The 14163-nt window shown below is 54.7% G+C and overlaps 1 protein-coding gene across 1 annotated transcript in view; it reads right to left on the bottom strand.

The window, feature by feature from the left end:
* The window catches only part of Apc2 (adenomatosis polyposis coli 2), a 17510-nt gene extending 11355 nt beyond the window's left edge, over positions 1-6155 (bottom strand). The window contains exons 1-9 of the mRNA XM_013022693.1: positions 6003-6155; positions 5770-5860; positions 5492-5672; positions 4200-4308; positions 4002-4118; positions 3619-3696; positions 3308-3406; positions 1930-2320; positions 1360-1455 (exon numbers count right to left, since the gene is read on the bottom strand). Of these exons, the coding sequence (XP_012878147.1) occupies positions 1360-1455; positions 1930-2320; positions 3308-3406; positions 3619-3696; positions 4002-4118; positions 4200-4308; positions 5492-5672; positions 5770-5860; positions 6003-6143 (1303 nt within the window). The 5' untranslated portion in view covers positions 6144-6155. The remainder of the gene's footprint in view (positions 1-1359; positions 1456-1929; positions 2321-3307; positions 3407-3618; positions 3697-4001; positions 4119-4199; positions 4309-5491; positions 5673-5769; positions 5861-6002) is intronic.
* Positions 6156-14163: the final 8008 nt, after the last annotated feature.

The raw sequence follows: 14163 nt of genomic DNA, 5'->3' as shown, positions 1-14163 counted from the left end.
AAAAAGAAAAAAGCCAGAAGTGGCACTGTGGCTCAAGTGGTAGAGCGCTAGCCTTGAGCTGAAGAGCTGAGGGACAGTGCCCAGGCCCAGAGTTCAGGTCCCACGCCCGGACCCAAAAAAACCTGGAAGTGGAACTATGGTTCAAAGTGCTGGGAAGGTGGCTCAGTGGTAGAGTGCTTGCCTTGCATGCATGAGGCTCTGGGTTCGATTCCTCAGCATCACATAAGCAGAAAAAGCCTGAAATGACACTGGCTCAAGTGGTAGAGCACTAGCCTTGAGCTGAAGAGCTGAGGGAGTGCCCAGGCCCAGAGTTCAGGTCCCACAACCGACCCCCCACTACCCAAAAAAAGCTTAGGGACAGCACTCAGACCCTAAGTTCAGACCCTACGATTAGCACAAAATAAACTTTTACTGCAGTACTACTCTCAGCTTCAGCCTTTTTTCTGCCAGCTTGGCCAATGAGAGACTTAATAAAATGCATCTGTGTCATGTGAGGTAAATAAAGCACAATGGGACTGCAGGTTGACAGGCTTCCCAGCCACTGGCAATCCCTGCTCAGGTTTCCATTCCTTTCTGTTATTCTTGCAATGCTGGGAGGAACATGGGATCAGCATGGGGAAGGTGTGGTAGGCATGTCCTCCAGAACTGAGCCAAACCCCTCGAGCCTCTTGATTTCATGTTTTTTCTTGTGCTGGTTACCCTCCTTATGATTGTGTGCTTGTACACACACACACACACACACACACACACAATCCAACTTCACCACCTGCTCTGATTCTGTGTAGTAAATCTTTCGTGTGTGTATGTGCCAGGACTGGGGCTTAAATTCAGGGCCTGGGCCCTGTCCCTGAGCTTTTTTGCTCAAGGCTAGCACACTACCACTTGAGCTCCACTTCCAGCTGTTTTTGGTGATTAACTGGAGCTAAGAGTCTGGACTTTCATGTTTGGTCTGGCTTTGAGCTGCAATCCTCAAATCTCAACCTCATCAGTATCTAGGATTACAGGTATGAGCCATCAGTGCCTGGCTTGGATTTGTTTTTTTAACTTTTGCCCTTGTATTCTGTCCACTCCCCTTTCCTGAGCACTGGAACAAGTCCAGCTGAAAACATGCTCCCTGAGCACAAGCCCCACAGGCTTTAGACTAAATGAGCAGGACAGCATAACAAAGAGCAGCTCATAGAAATAGGGTTCAAATGCTGTAAGACCCCAGGGAAGCACTATCCCTCTCTAAGACACACACACACACACACACACAGAGTTTATGCAGCATCTTCCCAAGCAGTTGAAGGGTAAGTGTGGTAGGCAGTTAAGAGGCTAGATGAGGAGCCCTGGAAGGCAGGGGCTTGGGAGGATACTTACCTAGCTCATTCATAGCACGCCGGTATTCCTCATCAAAGGACAGTTTCATCACAGCACAGGTGGCCTGGCAAATCTGAGGCTCAATGGGGACAGGGACTGTGGGGAAGGGAACCAGGTCAGAGCCCCACTCCTGGGGAAACATCCCCAGGGAATCCCAAAAGTCCCCACCTCTCCAGCACCAGAGCTTCAGAAAGCGCCTCCTGCTGGGCACTCTCAGAGCAGCAGATTCTGTGCACTTAGTTCTCCACTGCCTTTGCCAGGTGGCAGTGGCTCCCACCTGTAATCTTAGCTACTTGGGAGGCTAAGATCTGAGGATCATGGTGCAAAGCTAGCCCAGGCAGGAAAGTCTGTGAGATATCTCCAGTTATCCAGCAAAAAGCTGAAATCAGAGGTGTGCCTCAAGTGCAAGACTGCTCACTTTGAGTGAAAAAGCTAAGGGGCAGCGACCAGGCCCCAAGTTCAAGCTCTAGTACCAAGAACTAGCGAGGACACCATGAGGACACCCACAGAGACAGTGGGAGTCCATGATGTTCCCTTGTCCCATGGTACACAGGCCCTGTGCACACTTACCACAGCCAGTGCCGCTTCCCTCAGGCCCGCTGTCCCGGGCCTGAAGCCAGTCCCAGCAGGTCTCACAGTAGGCCCGGATCTGCTCCAGCACGTGTAGGACACGCATCTCCTTGCGTGCTAGGCCTTGGTCAGGCTGTGAGAAGACGATGTTGTGCAGGGCTGCGTTGGCACGCATGCGGGCATCCTTCGCTCCTGGAGCCCCTGGTGTCCCCGTGCGACCTCCTGCGCCTGCGTCAGTGCCATGGAGAATCTGAAGCAGCAGCGGAAGGCAGCCTGATCGACGCATAGCCACGCAGCTTTCAGGCGAGCTGGACATGGCCAGTAAGGTACGTGCAGTGTCTTCCTGGTCACGGGTGGCCAACATGGACAGCAGCCAGAAGACCACTTCCACCTGTTGAGACATGGGGCAGGGGCAGGATGGGGGCCTACTCCCTCATCCATCTCAACCAGGATAGCCTACCCCATACACCTGATAACTTCCCCCAAAGAGGTTGAGATCCTGGGACTGCAGTCTAGAGACATAGCTTGCTCAGACCCCCCCCCCCCAATTCTAGGACAGTCACAAGCACCGCTGGAGTTTGGATGAGAGGTATCTGGAATACACATAAACTAGGGAAGGTGGGCACCGGTGGCTCACGCCTGTAATCCTAGCTACTCAGGAGGCTGAGATCTGAGGATTGAGGTCCAGCCCCGGCAGGAAAGTTCGTGAGACTCTTATTTCCAATAAACCGCTAGAAAACTGGAGGTGGTGCTGTGGCTCAAGCGGTAGAGCTGAAGAGCACAAAGACAGTGCCCAAGCCCAGAGGTCAAGCCCCACGACTGACAAAAATAAAATAAAAAATAAACTAGGGAAATGCCAAATGTGATGGCAAAGTGCCTACTCTGGTACTACAGCTCCCTTCCACATTCATGGGCTTAAAAGAGCTGTCTAGAGTGAACCCCATAAAGAATGACATCCTGCCTAGTGCTGGTGGTTCACATCTGTAATCGTAGCTCCTCAAGAGGCTGCATTCTGAGGATTGAAGTTCGCAGCTAGCCCAGGCAGGAAAGTCTGTGACACTCTATCTCCAAAGAGCCAGAAGTGGAACTGTGGCTCAAGAGTTAGAGTGCTAACCTTGAGCAGAACAGCTAAGGGACAGCACCCAGGCCCTGAGTTCAGGCTCCAGGCAGGCCCAACACACACACACACACACACACACAAAATGGTACCTGGTCCACCTCAACAAGGTGTCAGCCCACATGCTGGCCACAGCCTCACAGCCAGCCCTATTCCAGGGTAGCCTTCCTGAGCCAGGGATGGATGGAATTGGGGAGGGATGCTGGGCCCGCCTCACCCTAACTGCACAGGCAGCTCATCCTCTGGCTGTCCCCCCCTCACCTTGCTGTTGCCAGGCTGGGGGGTTCCATCCTCAGGGTGCGTGGGGACTTCTGCCTCTGGGTCCTCCTCCACTGAAACCGGCTTCACTGCCAGCAGGGCCTGCAGGAAGAGCCCAGGCCTGGGGGTTCACTCTGGTTAAACCCCATAGAGAGCACTAAACTGTTGAGGCCAGCTGCTCCCCAGAATGGTATGGGTGTGGCCGCAGACCAATTCCTGTGCCCTGGGTAGTGGCTGGGGCTCCCTTCCCCTACCCCGCGCGCTGCTGGAACCCCATTATCCCACTGGAGCCTTGGCTGAACCCCTGCTGGTACCTGGGGCTCGGTCTGCTGCACCCGGTCCTGCGCCTCAAGCAGCTCTTTGTCAATCTGCTCCAGACGTGAAGCTCGGATCTGCACAGGAGAAACCGTGGTGGGAGCCGCTCAGGCTAGGCTGACCCTGGCTAGCCCCGCCCTGGCTCCGGCTTCTCCCCGATATGGACCCGCCCCCTGACCGAACCCCGCCTCCTTTCTGGCTTGACCACGCCCCGGGCTCTTCTGCTTTCTTCGTTGCGTGGCCCCGCCCCTGACTCCGCCCCCGAGCAAGACCCCGCCCTCCGAAGCTCCTGCCCCTGGATTTGCTCGCCCACCGGAGACTCCTAGCTTATAGGTTCCCTGGCGGGTGGCCCCGCCCACCCCAGCCCCCACCGGCACCACACCTGCGCACGTTGTACCATCTCGTCTGAGGTGCCAAAACGCTCTTCCATCAGAGAGCGGATGTGCTGAGCTTCGAACTCCAGCTGCTGCCGGATCAAGTCCATCTGCATCGAGAACTGCTGGGAAGGTGGGACAGGCTGCGGTGAGGGGAGCTGGAACTAAGGCCCACCCCACCGCCCATTCCTGGTCAGACTGCTCACCGTCTCTACATGGGGCAGCTCATCCAGACGCTTGGACAGGCCTTGCAACTGTGAATAATACCAGAGCTTCTCTTTCTCTTCTTTCTCAATTTCACTCAACAGAAAACACCTGGGGGGGGAGGGGCAAATTAGAGGAGGGGAGGCAAATTGTGGAGGGTGGGGGGAAGGGAAGGGGACAGAATGGCAATGTCTCTCCTTGGCTGCACTGGAGCGGGATTAAGCGCTGGGGTTAACTGTGTGTGTTGCAAAAAATGAATTGAAAGGAGAGAAAGTGATTCTTTTGTAAATTTGGGTTACTGGAGAAACAAACATTCTCTGGGCTGCTCATCTCCTTACCACCTCTCTAATGCTTGCAAATCTCCCTCTACAGGCTCTGGGTGGCCCAGGTGCCCTGTTCAAAATCCTGTAATCCCAGTGCTCATGAAATTTAGGCAGGAAGATTATGAGTTCAATGCCAAGCTGAGCTATATAGTGGGCCTCTGATTTAAAAGAAAGAAAGAAAGAAAGAAAGTCTTCACGCTTTACAATGTGGAAGTCTGGGGCTAGAAGGGCTTTGGGGACTGGCCTAAAATTACATAGTAGAATACAGACTAAGTTCCAGGCTGCTTGGTGAGTTTTGTTGTGGTTTTGTTTTTGGTGCTGGTACTTGGCCTTGAACTCAGGGACTTGCATTCTTGCTTGGCTTTTTTCATTCAAGGTTGGCACTCTACCACTTGAGCCACAATCTCCACTTTTTCCTGGCGAATTAGAGATAAGAGTCTCATTGAGGGCTTCTCTTGTCTGGGTTGGCTTCAAACTCATTCTCAGATCTCAGCCTCCTGAGCAGCTAGGATTACAGGCATGACTCGTGGGCACAAGGACTCCAGGCTGCTCTTGAATTGCCCCATTTGACCTCACAAAACCCAGGCGAGCTTCACTGAGTCCATGGCTCTTCCTCTTTCTGCTGGCCCTGGGCCCAGATTTCTTGGTCCAAGTCCTTCTTTCTACAAAGGCTGCTTTGAGCCCCTCTGGCTCTAGGCCTGATTCTGAGCCCTGGCATTGTCCACGGCTCTGTCCCTAGCGACGCCTGCCTGTCGGGGGACCCCTGGAGCCTTTCCTCTGCCAGAAATGCCCCTATCCTCTTTGTCCTCCAGGAGAATTGTGGTAAAGGGGCGCCCGCAAAAGCAGAGCTAAGGAGGGTGTGGCTTGTGCGGTGGGCGTGGTCACACGCTGGCGGACCTATCGGAGGGCAGAGGGTGCTATGGGCCGAGTTATATGGTGGCCAGAAAGGTCTCATTCCCACGCCCTCTCACCTCTCCCGGTCCAGTTCCTCCAGCAGCCGGATGGTAGCCCGACTCAACTCTCCAAAGCTGTCTTTGGAGGGTCCAGAGCCGTGGACTGGACTTTCCTCTGGGGTCCGGGCGACAGGCTCCGGGCCAAGGGCGGGTGGCTGAAACTTGAGGTTGTACAGACTACTGATGTCCATCTGGAGGGCTGGATAAGCGAGAGGAAGGTCAGTGCTCTGCCTGGGGCCCTCAGGCTCCCAGTTCTCTGGGGGCTGGGGGGAGCTGTGGCCCTGTGGACCCCTCACCTTTCAGCTGCTCCAGCACCTCGGTCTGCCCAGAGGACACCAGCATGCGGGCCTCCTGCTCCAGTTTGCCCTGTAGATGCTTTAGCACTTCCTGTAGCAGAGCAGGAAACAAAACCTTGGGTATCTCAGCTTACCTGGGTCCACCTGCATGAGGTTCCCAGGGCTCTGCGCTTATTCCTGGCCCTTTTACCTGTGACCTGTAACCCGGCCCATGTTCTCTCTCCAGCCCCTACCTTCATGCCTGAGGTCTCTGTCTCCAGCTTGGATAGGTGGCTCGAGTTGTCACGAAGCTCCTGCCTCAGATGGCTGTTCTCGGCCTTCAGTGCCTCCACCTGCCTCACCAGTTGCTCGTAAGATGCCACTGAGCTCGTCATCTTCAGCTCCTGGAGTGTCTGGGAGAGTTGCAGGGCCAGAGGACTCAATGTAGGGTTTGGAGGGGGTTGGCCAAACCCAAGCACCAGCCCTCCTACCCATTCCAAGCAGAAGTGGCTGATATGGGCCACTCCAGGCAAGGCCCAGGGATGTGGGGACAGACAGTGAGACAGATGGAGTGATAAACATACACAGCAGCAATGGGAGTCAGAGAGACAGTGCTATTGCATGGGTGTCCAGACAGGGAATGCTTAACTGAGTGACAAGTCAGCCCCTCCCTGCCAAGCTCACAGATACCCATCCTGACAGCCAGGCAGAGGGACAGATGTACATCTGAGCAGTTGGCAATTTAAACTAGGAGATGGATTAGCCAACCAAAGGCCACCACACTGAGTCACAGCCAGAATGGGAAACAGACAGGTAGACAGGACCCATCCTCTGGAGCCTGTCCAGAGGCAGATAGCTAGAGAGGCTAGGTGGACAGATCACTAGCTAGCTCAGTTGACAGGCAATAAGAACACTGTGACAGCCAACAAAGCCAAAGGGAGCCATAAGTAGGTGACAAGGGAGTCTTTGGCAATCAGACAGCAGGACAGATTGATCTGAGCTCCATGATCACCCCAAGGATGTGAGCCAAGGACCCTCTGCAGCCTCATTCTCCCTCCATCTAAGTCAAACGTAGCTACCTTCCCAGCCCAGCACTTTCTGGTCAGCTTTCAGCCAGCCCTTGCCAGTTTTCATGCTTCCTCCATCCGACCCTTCTCCACTCTGCCACTGCCTCCTGCTTCTTTGTGCCCCCTTTTTTTTTTTTTTCGCTTGGGTCCGGTCTCCTTCTGTCCAGCTGGCTAGTGCGTCCTTACTCAGCGTGGCCCTCCTGCCAGAGCCATCCTGATCTCTCCCCCAATGATTTCCCTTCCTTCTTTGTTCCCTTCCATCAGCATGCACTCCCCTCCTTCCGCCTTTGTCTGAGGCTCACCAATAGCATTTCAGTCTTTCTGCCAACTCCTCCTCAGGAACCCCTCCCCTTGCCAGCCTGAACTCCTTCCCCAAATCAGACCTACCTGTCCACGGGGTGGGAAGACTGTCCTTCATCTCCATCCCCCACTGGCCAAGCATATCCATTCCCTTGCTCATTTGTTACCCTTCTCCTCCTATCCCAGAGGCCCCCATCCACCCTGATGTCACCAAGGACACAGCTAGAACTGGAGGAGGGATGGGAACTCAGTCCTAGGTAGGGAAATAGAGCCAGGCTATCCCTAATTTGTTCATAGGACCTAATGTGTTTGGCTGTGTCCACTGGCTTTTTCCTCATCGGTCCTAAATTTTGGGACCATTTAATAGGCTGTTCCCAGGGGAGAGAAAGTGATGTCCAAGGGAGAACAGACCAAATAAAAGGAAGTGGACAGGCATGATGGGAACCCACATTTTGTCTCCAGAGCTGCTCAGAAGGGCAAGTAGTGGAGACAAGACAAGATCCACGCCCTCAAGCTCACCCCTGTAATTGTAGCTACATCAGTAGCCTAAAATCTGAGGATCCTGGGTCAAAGCCATCCAGTTAGAAAAGTCTGTGAGACTCTGATCTCCAATTAATCAGCAAAAACATGGAAGTGGAACTGTGGCTCAAGTGGTAGACATCCTTGAGAAAAGAAAAAAAAAGCTATGGCCCTGAGTTCAAGCTCAAAATATACAAAAGAAATACACCCCATCCAGGCACTGGTGGCTTATAACTGTAATTCTAGCTACTCAGGAGGCTGAGATCTGAGAATTGGGGCTCAAAGCCAGTCTGGGTGGGAAAGTTCATGACAATTTTTGGGGGGGGTTGGTCATTAGGCTTGAACTCAAGGTTGTGACACTCTCCCTGAACTCTTTGCTTAGGCTAGTGCTCTACCACTTCGTGCCACAGCACCACTTTTGATTTTCTAGTGGTTAATTGGAGATAAGTCTCAAAAGCTTTTCTGCCTTGGGTGGCTTTAAACTGTGATCCTCACATTTCAGCCTCCTGAGTAGTTAGGATTGCCAGCCTGAATCACTGGCTTCCAATTTGATTAAACTTTTTCTTTTTTTTTTGGCCAGTCATGGGGCTTGAACTCAGGACCTGGGTACTATCCTTGAGCTTTTTTTGCTCAAAGCTAGCATTCTATCTTGAGCCACAGTGCCACTTCTGGCTTTTTCTGTTTATGTGGTACTGGGGAATTGAACCCAGGGCTTCATGCATGCTAGGCAAGCATTCTACCACTAAGCCACTTTCCCAACCCCTCATTAAACTTTTATCTCCAATTTACCAAAAAAGCCAGAAGTAGAGCTGTGGCTCAAGTGGTAGAGTGCTAGCCTTGAGCAAAAGAAGCACAGGGACAGCTCCCAGGCCTAGAGTTCAAGCACCACACACACACACACAGAGGCACAATTACCACACACTTCACCCCAGATCTCTGCTGGGATCAAGGTTGGGGTCTGGTTCCAGCCACTCCGCTGTCTGTGCCCAGCTACAGGGAAACAGTTTGGATCAAACCCCACACATATCCCTCCCTCTCCACACACTCAGCCCTCCCAGGCCCTTGACCAAGGTTATTATTCCCCTCCCCACAAGTTGGCCCACATAACTCTTCTTACATGGGCCAGGCTGAGGGTCCAACGCCTACACCCTCCTCATATTCCATGGTCACACCTGTATTCTTAACCCCACTGAGCCTGTCATGAGTGCTCCCTCTCATTCCAGCCTAGTGTCCCCTGACTTCACACCCACTCCACGAAGGACCTGAATCTATGGCACACCTTTCCCCCAGAGCACTTTTAACCTTTCTCTTCCTAGACTCATTCACGCACAGCCAGAGGGAGCTTTGAAAGTCACAAGGCAGTCAGTGCTGGTGGCTCACACCTGTAATCCTAGCTATTCAGGAGGCTGAGGTTTAAGGATCGTGATTTAAAGCAGTCCAGGCATGAAGTCCATGAGCCTTATCTCCAGTTAGCCAGCAAAGAGCTAGAAGTGGAGGTGTGGCTCAAGTGGTAGAGCGCCAGCCTTGAACAAAAACACTGAGGCATAGCATCCAGGCTCTGAGTTCAAGCCTCAGGAAAAGTATCCTCCCCCCACAAAAAAAGTCACAAGTCAGATCCTGTCCCTCTTATGTCTTTCCAGTGTCCCCAGAACGTCTGGCTCTCCCACATAAATAGATTCACCAGGAAATTAGCTGCTCTCTTCCCTCAGGTTTTTTCCCATACAGGTCACCTGCCAAGAGCACTGAATATTGTCATTCCACACTTGGTAACTTCCTCCAGGAAGCCCCCTTCCCTGTCCCTTCACCTCCCATGTTGCATCAGGTGGCCTCCTTAGGTCCTCCTTGGCAGATCGAGAAAAGAAAAGAACCAGTATCTGGCAGTGGGCCTGACTGAGCAGGGGAGGCCAGCAAGGTATGGAACATCAGGCCCAAATGGGCCCATCTCTGCCTTTAATTCAAACCCTCTCTTTACAGAGAGGGATACTGATATCCAGAGCAAAGCAGAAATACCACCAGGGCCCACAGCAGCCTGCTGTATAAGACTCACCCAACCCCATAAGTGGGTGTGTGCACAGGATAGCTGCGGTGACACGAGTTCCCACCTCACTGGGACTCAATTTCCCCTTCAGCTTCTTCCCTGGATAAACGGGTTCGAGAAAGGGATGGAGACCTTAATGCGAAGGGGAAAACGCACCTGCTTACTTGCAGCTGAGCTGGCTGGGGCGCCCCCGCTGGGGCCTCCTCCCTGCGCTCAGCTCCCAGGGACCAGCCCAATCCCGGCCCCTGGCCGCTGGGGGCGCGCTCCAGGGTCTCGGCAGTGTAGGCCGGGGGGGACTTCCGAGAGGACAAAGCCAGATCCAGGCCTGGCCAGGCGGCGCTGCCGCTCCCGGCCCTGGACGAGACCACCGTGAGCGGGGGAGGATGCGGGATGCAGGATGCAGAAGCGGCAGCCAATGGAGGTGCGGGAAGAAGGGCTGGTGCCATGGCAACAGCCAATGGCTGGCCCCGGGCGGGGACCGGTGGCGGCGCGGGGCATCAGGGTCTGGGCTTCAGGTCAGGGACTATGGGGTGCGAAGGAGGGCGGGGGGAGGGGAGAAAAATGAGGGGTGGGCGAATCCCTCCCAAAGGAAGGGACCACTGGAGGACGAGGACCCTATGTAGTTCCCTCCCACCACAGGGCCAAAGGGCCTCCGAACCTCCCACCTGCATCCACCGATGTTTAGTAAAACACCAAATCTTGGATATTACATCAGAATCTTGGTGGGGGTGGCGGTGGGGGGAGTGTCCCAGGGCAGGGATAGCAGCCAGGCCAGTCAACTCCTTCACGACTCCAGCCCCCAGCTTTGTGTGGATGTGTTAGAGCAGCACACCAGCCTGGCGGGGGTATCCAGGCTGGAACTCCAGGGAGCGAGATGGGGGATGGGCAGGCAGGCTGGAGAATGCCTGAGGACTCTTCCCCATTTCTCCCTGTCTCCACACAGCACCAGAATACCATCTTCTGGGACTGTCCCTGCATCTTCCCATCAGTCTGTCTCTCAATCTCTGTCACTCTCAATCTCTACGCCCCTTCTCTCATACTTAATTCCCCCTCACAAAAGGGAAGCCAAAGGAGGGAGGGGCCAAGAGTCCCAGGAGTCTGTTGTCAGCTGTTCCTGATCCTGGATGGGTCCCTGGGGGCCACTTGAGGGTTTAACACCCAGAGCTTAAATTTGCAGCTTCAGCACAATGTCCCCCAGGTTCCAAAAGGGTTCAGAAGATGAAAAGGCAGTGGTCAGCATTAGAACACAAGCATTTGGAACCTGTCTTTGTCTTTTCTTTTGCTGGAAGCCCAAGGAAAATCACAAGCCTCTGGTCCTTCTGGGAAAGCAGAGGAGCTGTGGGAATGACAGCCAGGTTGGGAAGGTCCAAGACCGGGGAGGCACAGTGACCAAGGGCATCCGAGTATTGATACTGCTTTCTGTAGGGGTATTACGCCTCTGAGTCCTGTGCTATGACCAGCAGTGCCAGGGGCCAGTAGGACTCAATTGCAGCTGTTTCCAGGAGCTTTCAGAGCTGGACACAGTTATATTAGCTTGTTGGCTTTGGGGAGGGCATGTAATGGAGTTTGAGGGGCTTCTTGCACAGATGCCCTGAAAAGAGAACATGAGTCTGAGTCCACAGAAGGGATTGGGAGGGGGAAAAGGGATTCCAGGTTGAGGACAAGTCAGTGCTGGCTCAGTACATGTGAGTGTCTGGTGAAGCCATGAGGTAGAGGGGCACTGGGACTGGACATTAAGGGACAAGCCATTAAGGATTGATAGCAGGGATGGTTACTTTGGGGGTCTCACAGCACTGAGGAGCCAAGGAAAAGGATGGGATTGGGCAGAGTCCAATCCCAGCCCAGGGTCCTGGCTTCAACTCAACCTTCCATTTTCCTGTATGACCTTGTGCTTGCCTCCCACTCTCTCTCTTTCTCTCTCTTCCCTCCCCCTTTTCCCTCTTCCCCCTCTCTGTCTGTGGCCTGGGTCTCCAATTCAGTTCATGAGGGGCAGGTATTGGTTGGATAATCCTTGACTCTGCATTGGAATGAAGTCCTAGCTCTCCTGTTCAATACCAGATGTCTGTCACAATCCCTTGCCCCACTCCTCTCAGACAGAGGCTTGGAGGTCCAATGGCCAGTCCCATCCTGGCACACATGGAGGAAAATGGGACTTGAATCTCAGCGCTAGTTGCTGGAGTCATGTTTATGCCCTACCCAGACATTCAATCAGTGCTGCCTCACCCTGCTGGGGTGTGCCCAGAGCTGGAATGCTGAGGGTCTCCAGGCTGAGGCAGTTATGGAGGCTGGAATCCCAAGGCAAGATGCTCTTGCCTCCAACTTTTAGAATATTTCTGATAACCCCATCTTGATGCTACAGATCCCTGTGCTACAACAACTCAGGCATCACTGCACACCGGAACCCAAGAGCCTCAGGAACCCCCAGTGTCTCCAAGGACTCCAGATCCATTCTCTAGTGGGCAAGAGGACCCTATGCCATTGCACAATCTCTGGGATCTCTCCCTATCCCCTCAGGCTGCTGGGTTGAGAAGTTCTATCACTTGGCTGGAACTCACTTTGGGACCCCTACTCTCAGCTCCAGGAATAGCAGGGGTCATTAGTTCTCATCATATCCGTTTGATCCCTGCTCACTTTCAGATTCTCCTCCAAGCCAGAGACTGAGGTGAAAATGGGACAAACCCTATTAGATGTCAAGTGGGGGGTAGAGGAAGGTTCAGACTCCAGATTAGACCCAGCATGGTGATAGCTCTGGACTAAGCTGGGTGACAGGACATGACCCTGATGGGCTGCGAGGGAGGTGGATCCGTCTATCTGCATCCTGACCCCAGACCACAATGGCGGGCCTCAGTTTCCCCTGCGTGAGCAGGCAGAAGCGTGGCTATCAGCACCATGGACAGCTCCCCAGCTCCTGGGGCTGGCCCTGAATGGAAGCCTCCATTGCCCCAGCCTATGCTCAAGCTACAGTCGTGTGACCTTGGGTTCCTTGCTGCACTCTGGCCTCAGTTTCTCCTTAAATGAGGATTGTTATACCACAGGGCTCAGAACAATAACTGGGCAGGCACTGGGAGAGATTGACATTATGCATGTCAACACTGGCAAACGTGTGGCCCTAGGTCCTAGCTCAGTATCCAGAGAGGGAAACTGAGGACTAGAGGCCCAGGGCGTGGCCAAGCGCCCCACCCTCGGCGGTGCAGAGCTTTCGCTCTCCGCGCTCTCCGCGGAAGCGGCCGCAGGCCCTCGTGCTCAAGCTCAGCACAATGGGGAGGGAGCCGAGGGTCTCCCTCGGAGGCGGAGGCGCGGCGCACAGGGCCTGAGTCTGCGCACAACTGGGAGAGGGGGGTCGTTGCGGCGCAGGGGAGGGGCTCTTATCCTTGCGCAAACACCCTTCGGTGGTTTCCGTGACAACCGTCTCCAAGGCGACTGCGCAAGACCCCCGGACCTGTCAATCCTCGGTGCTCCCCTCGCCCCGGGGGGCCACAGTCCTCGACGTCCATTCCCCACTCTGATCACGCCCAGGGCAGGCCCCTTGCCCGTGGTTAAGACCCCCGCGCCCTACCTGGTCCCCGAAGAAGGCAGAGTGTAGCAGGCTCAGAAGCCCCAGGAGCCCCATGGAGCCGCGGCCGCCTCGGACAGCGCGCGCCCCGCCCCTCGGCCGCAGGGGTGGGGGCTGGGCGCTTTGCGCCTGCGTAACGGAGCGGCGGGGCGGGAGGGGGGCGGGTAGGACGGGAGGGCAAGCACACAGGAATCGGTCTGGAGGTGGGGGGGCTTGGTTTTGCAGCACCCTAAGAATGGAAGGTGAGAGGACTGACGTGGAGCAGGGGTCTGGTGGGATGGGCGGAGCCCCTACAGAGTGGAGAGGGGCTCACCCCAGGATGGGGGCCCAGAGGGATAGGGCGGGCCCTCCGAGGCGAGGGGAGGTTTAGGAGGGCAGAGGGAGGCGCCACTCCTGTGGTTCTTTGTGCGCATAGATGGTCGCTGGACAGCGCAGACACCGCCTGAATCCGCCCAGCCTGGCCTGGCACTCAAGTTCATTAGTCATTCAGCAAACACTTGCTGTGTGCCAGGCTGGGAGCTGGGCATGGAGGCCACCGGATGGGGATTATACTGCACAGACACCCAGCCACTCATTCCAGTATTTATTAGGCCCGTTATTGTGTGGCTGGCCCTGAAAAATGAACAAAATAATCAAGATCCCTTGCCTCTGGTTAAATGGGAATAAATAGAATGTTGGCTAGAGATGAACCAGGGCAGGGTGGCAGGCGTGGAGGGGTTGCTGAGAAGGGCACTTGTATGGGGAGGAAGGGACGAAAGGTGTTCAGACGGGACTAGGAGAGCATTCACTGGGGAAGGAGAGAGGTTTAAGGGTGACCTGGGGCCTCGGGGAGGAACCAGCCCCACCACCACACACGGGTGCTCACAGGCGCCTCCAAGTGGCTGCGGGGAGAGTAGATCAGGAGGAAGCAACTGTGCAGGTCCAGCGTTGGATGCTGA

Source organism: Dipodomys ordii, unplaced genomic scaffold, assembly GCF_000151885.1.
Source record: "Dipodomys ordii isolate 6190 unplaced genomic scaffold, Dord_2.0 Scaffold64, whole genome shotgun sequence".
Taxonomy (NCBI): Eukaryota; Metazoa; Chordata; class Mammalia; order Rodentia; family Heteromyidae; genus Dipodomys; species Dipodomys ordii.
The sequence above is the reverse complement of the archived record's forward strand: the minus strand, read 5'-3'. Positions and strand labels throughout refer to the sequence as shown.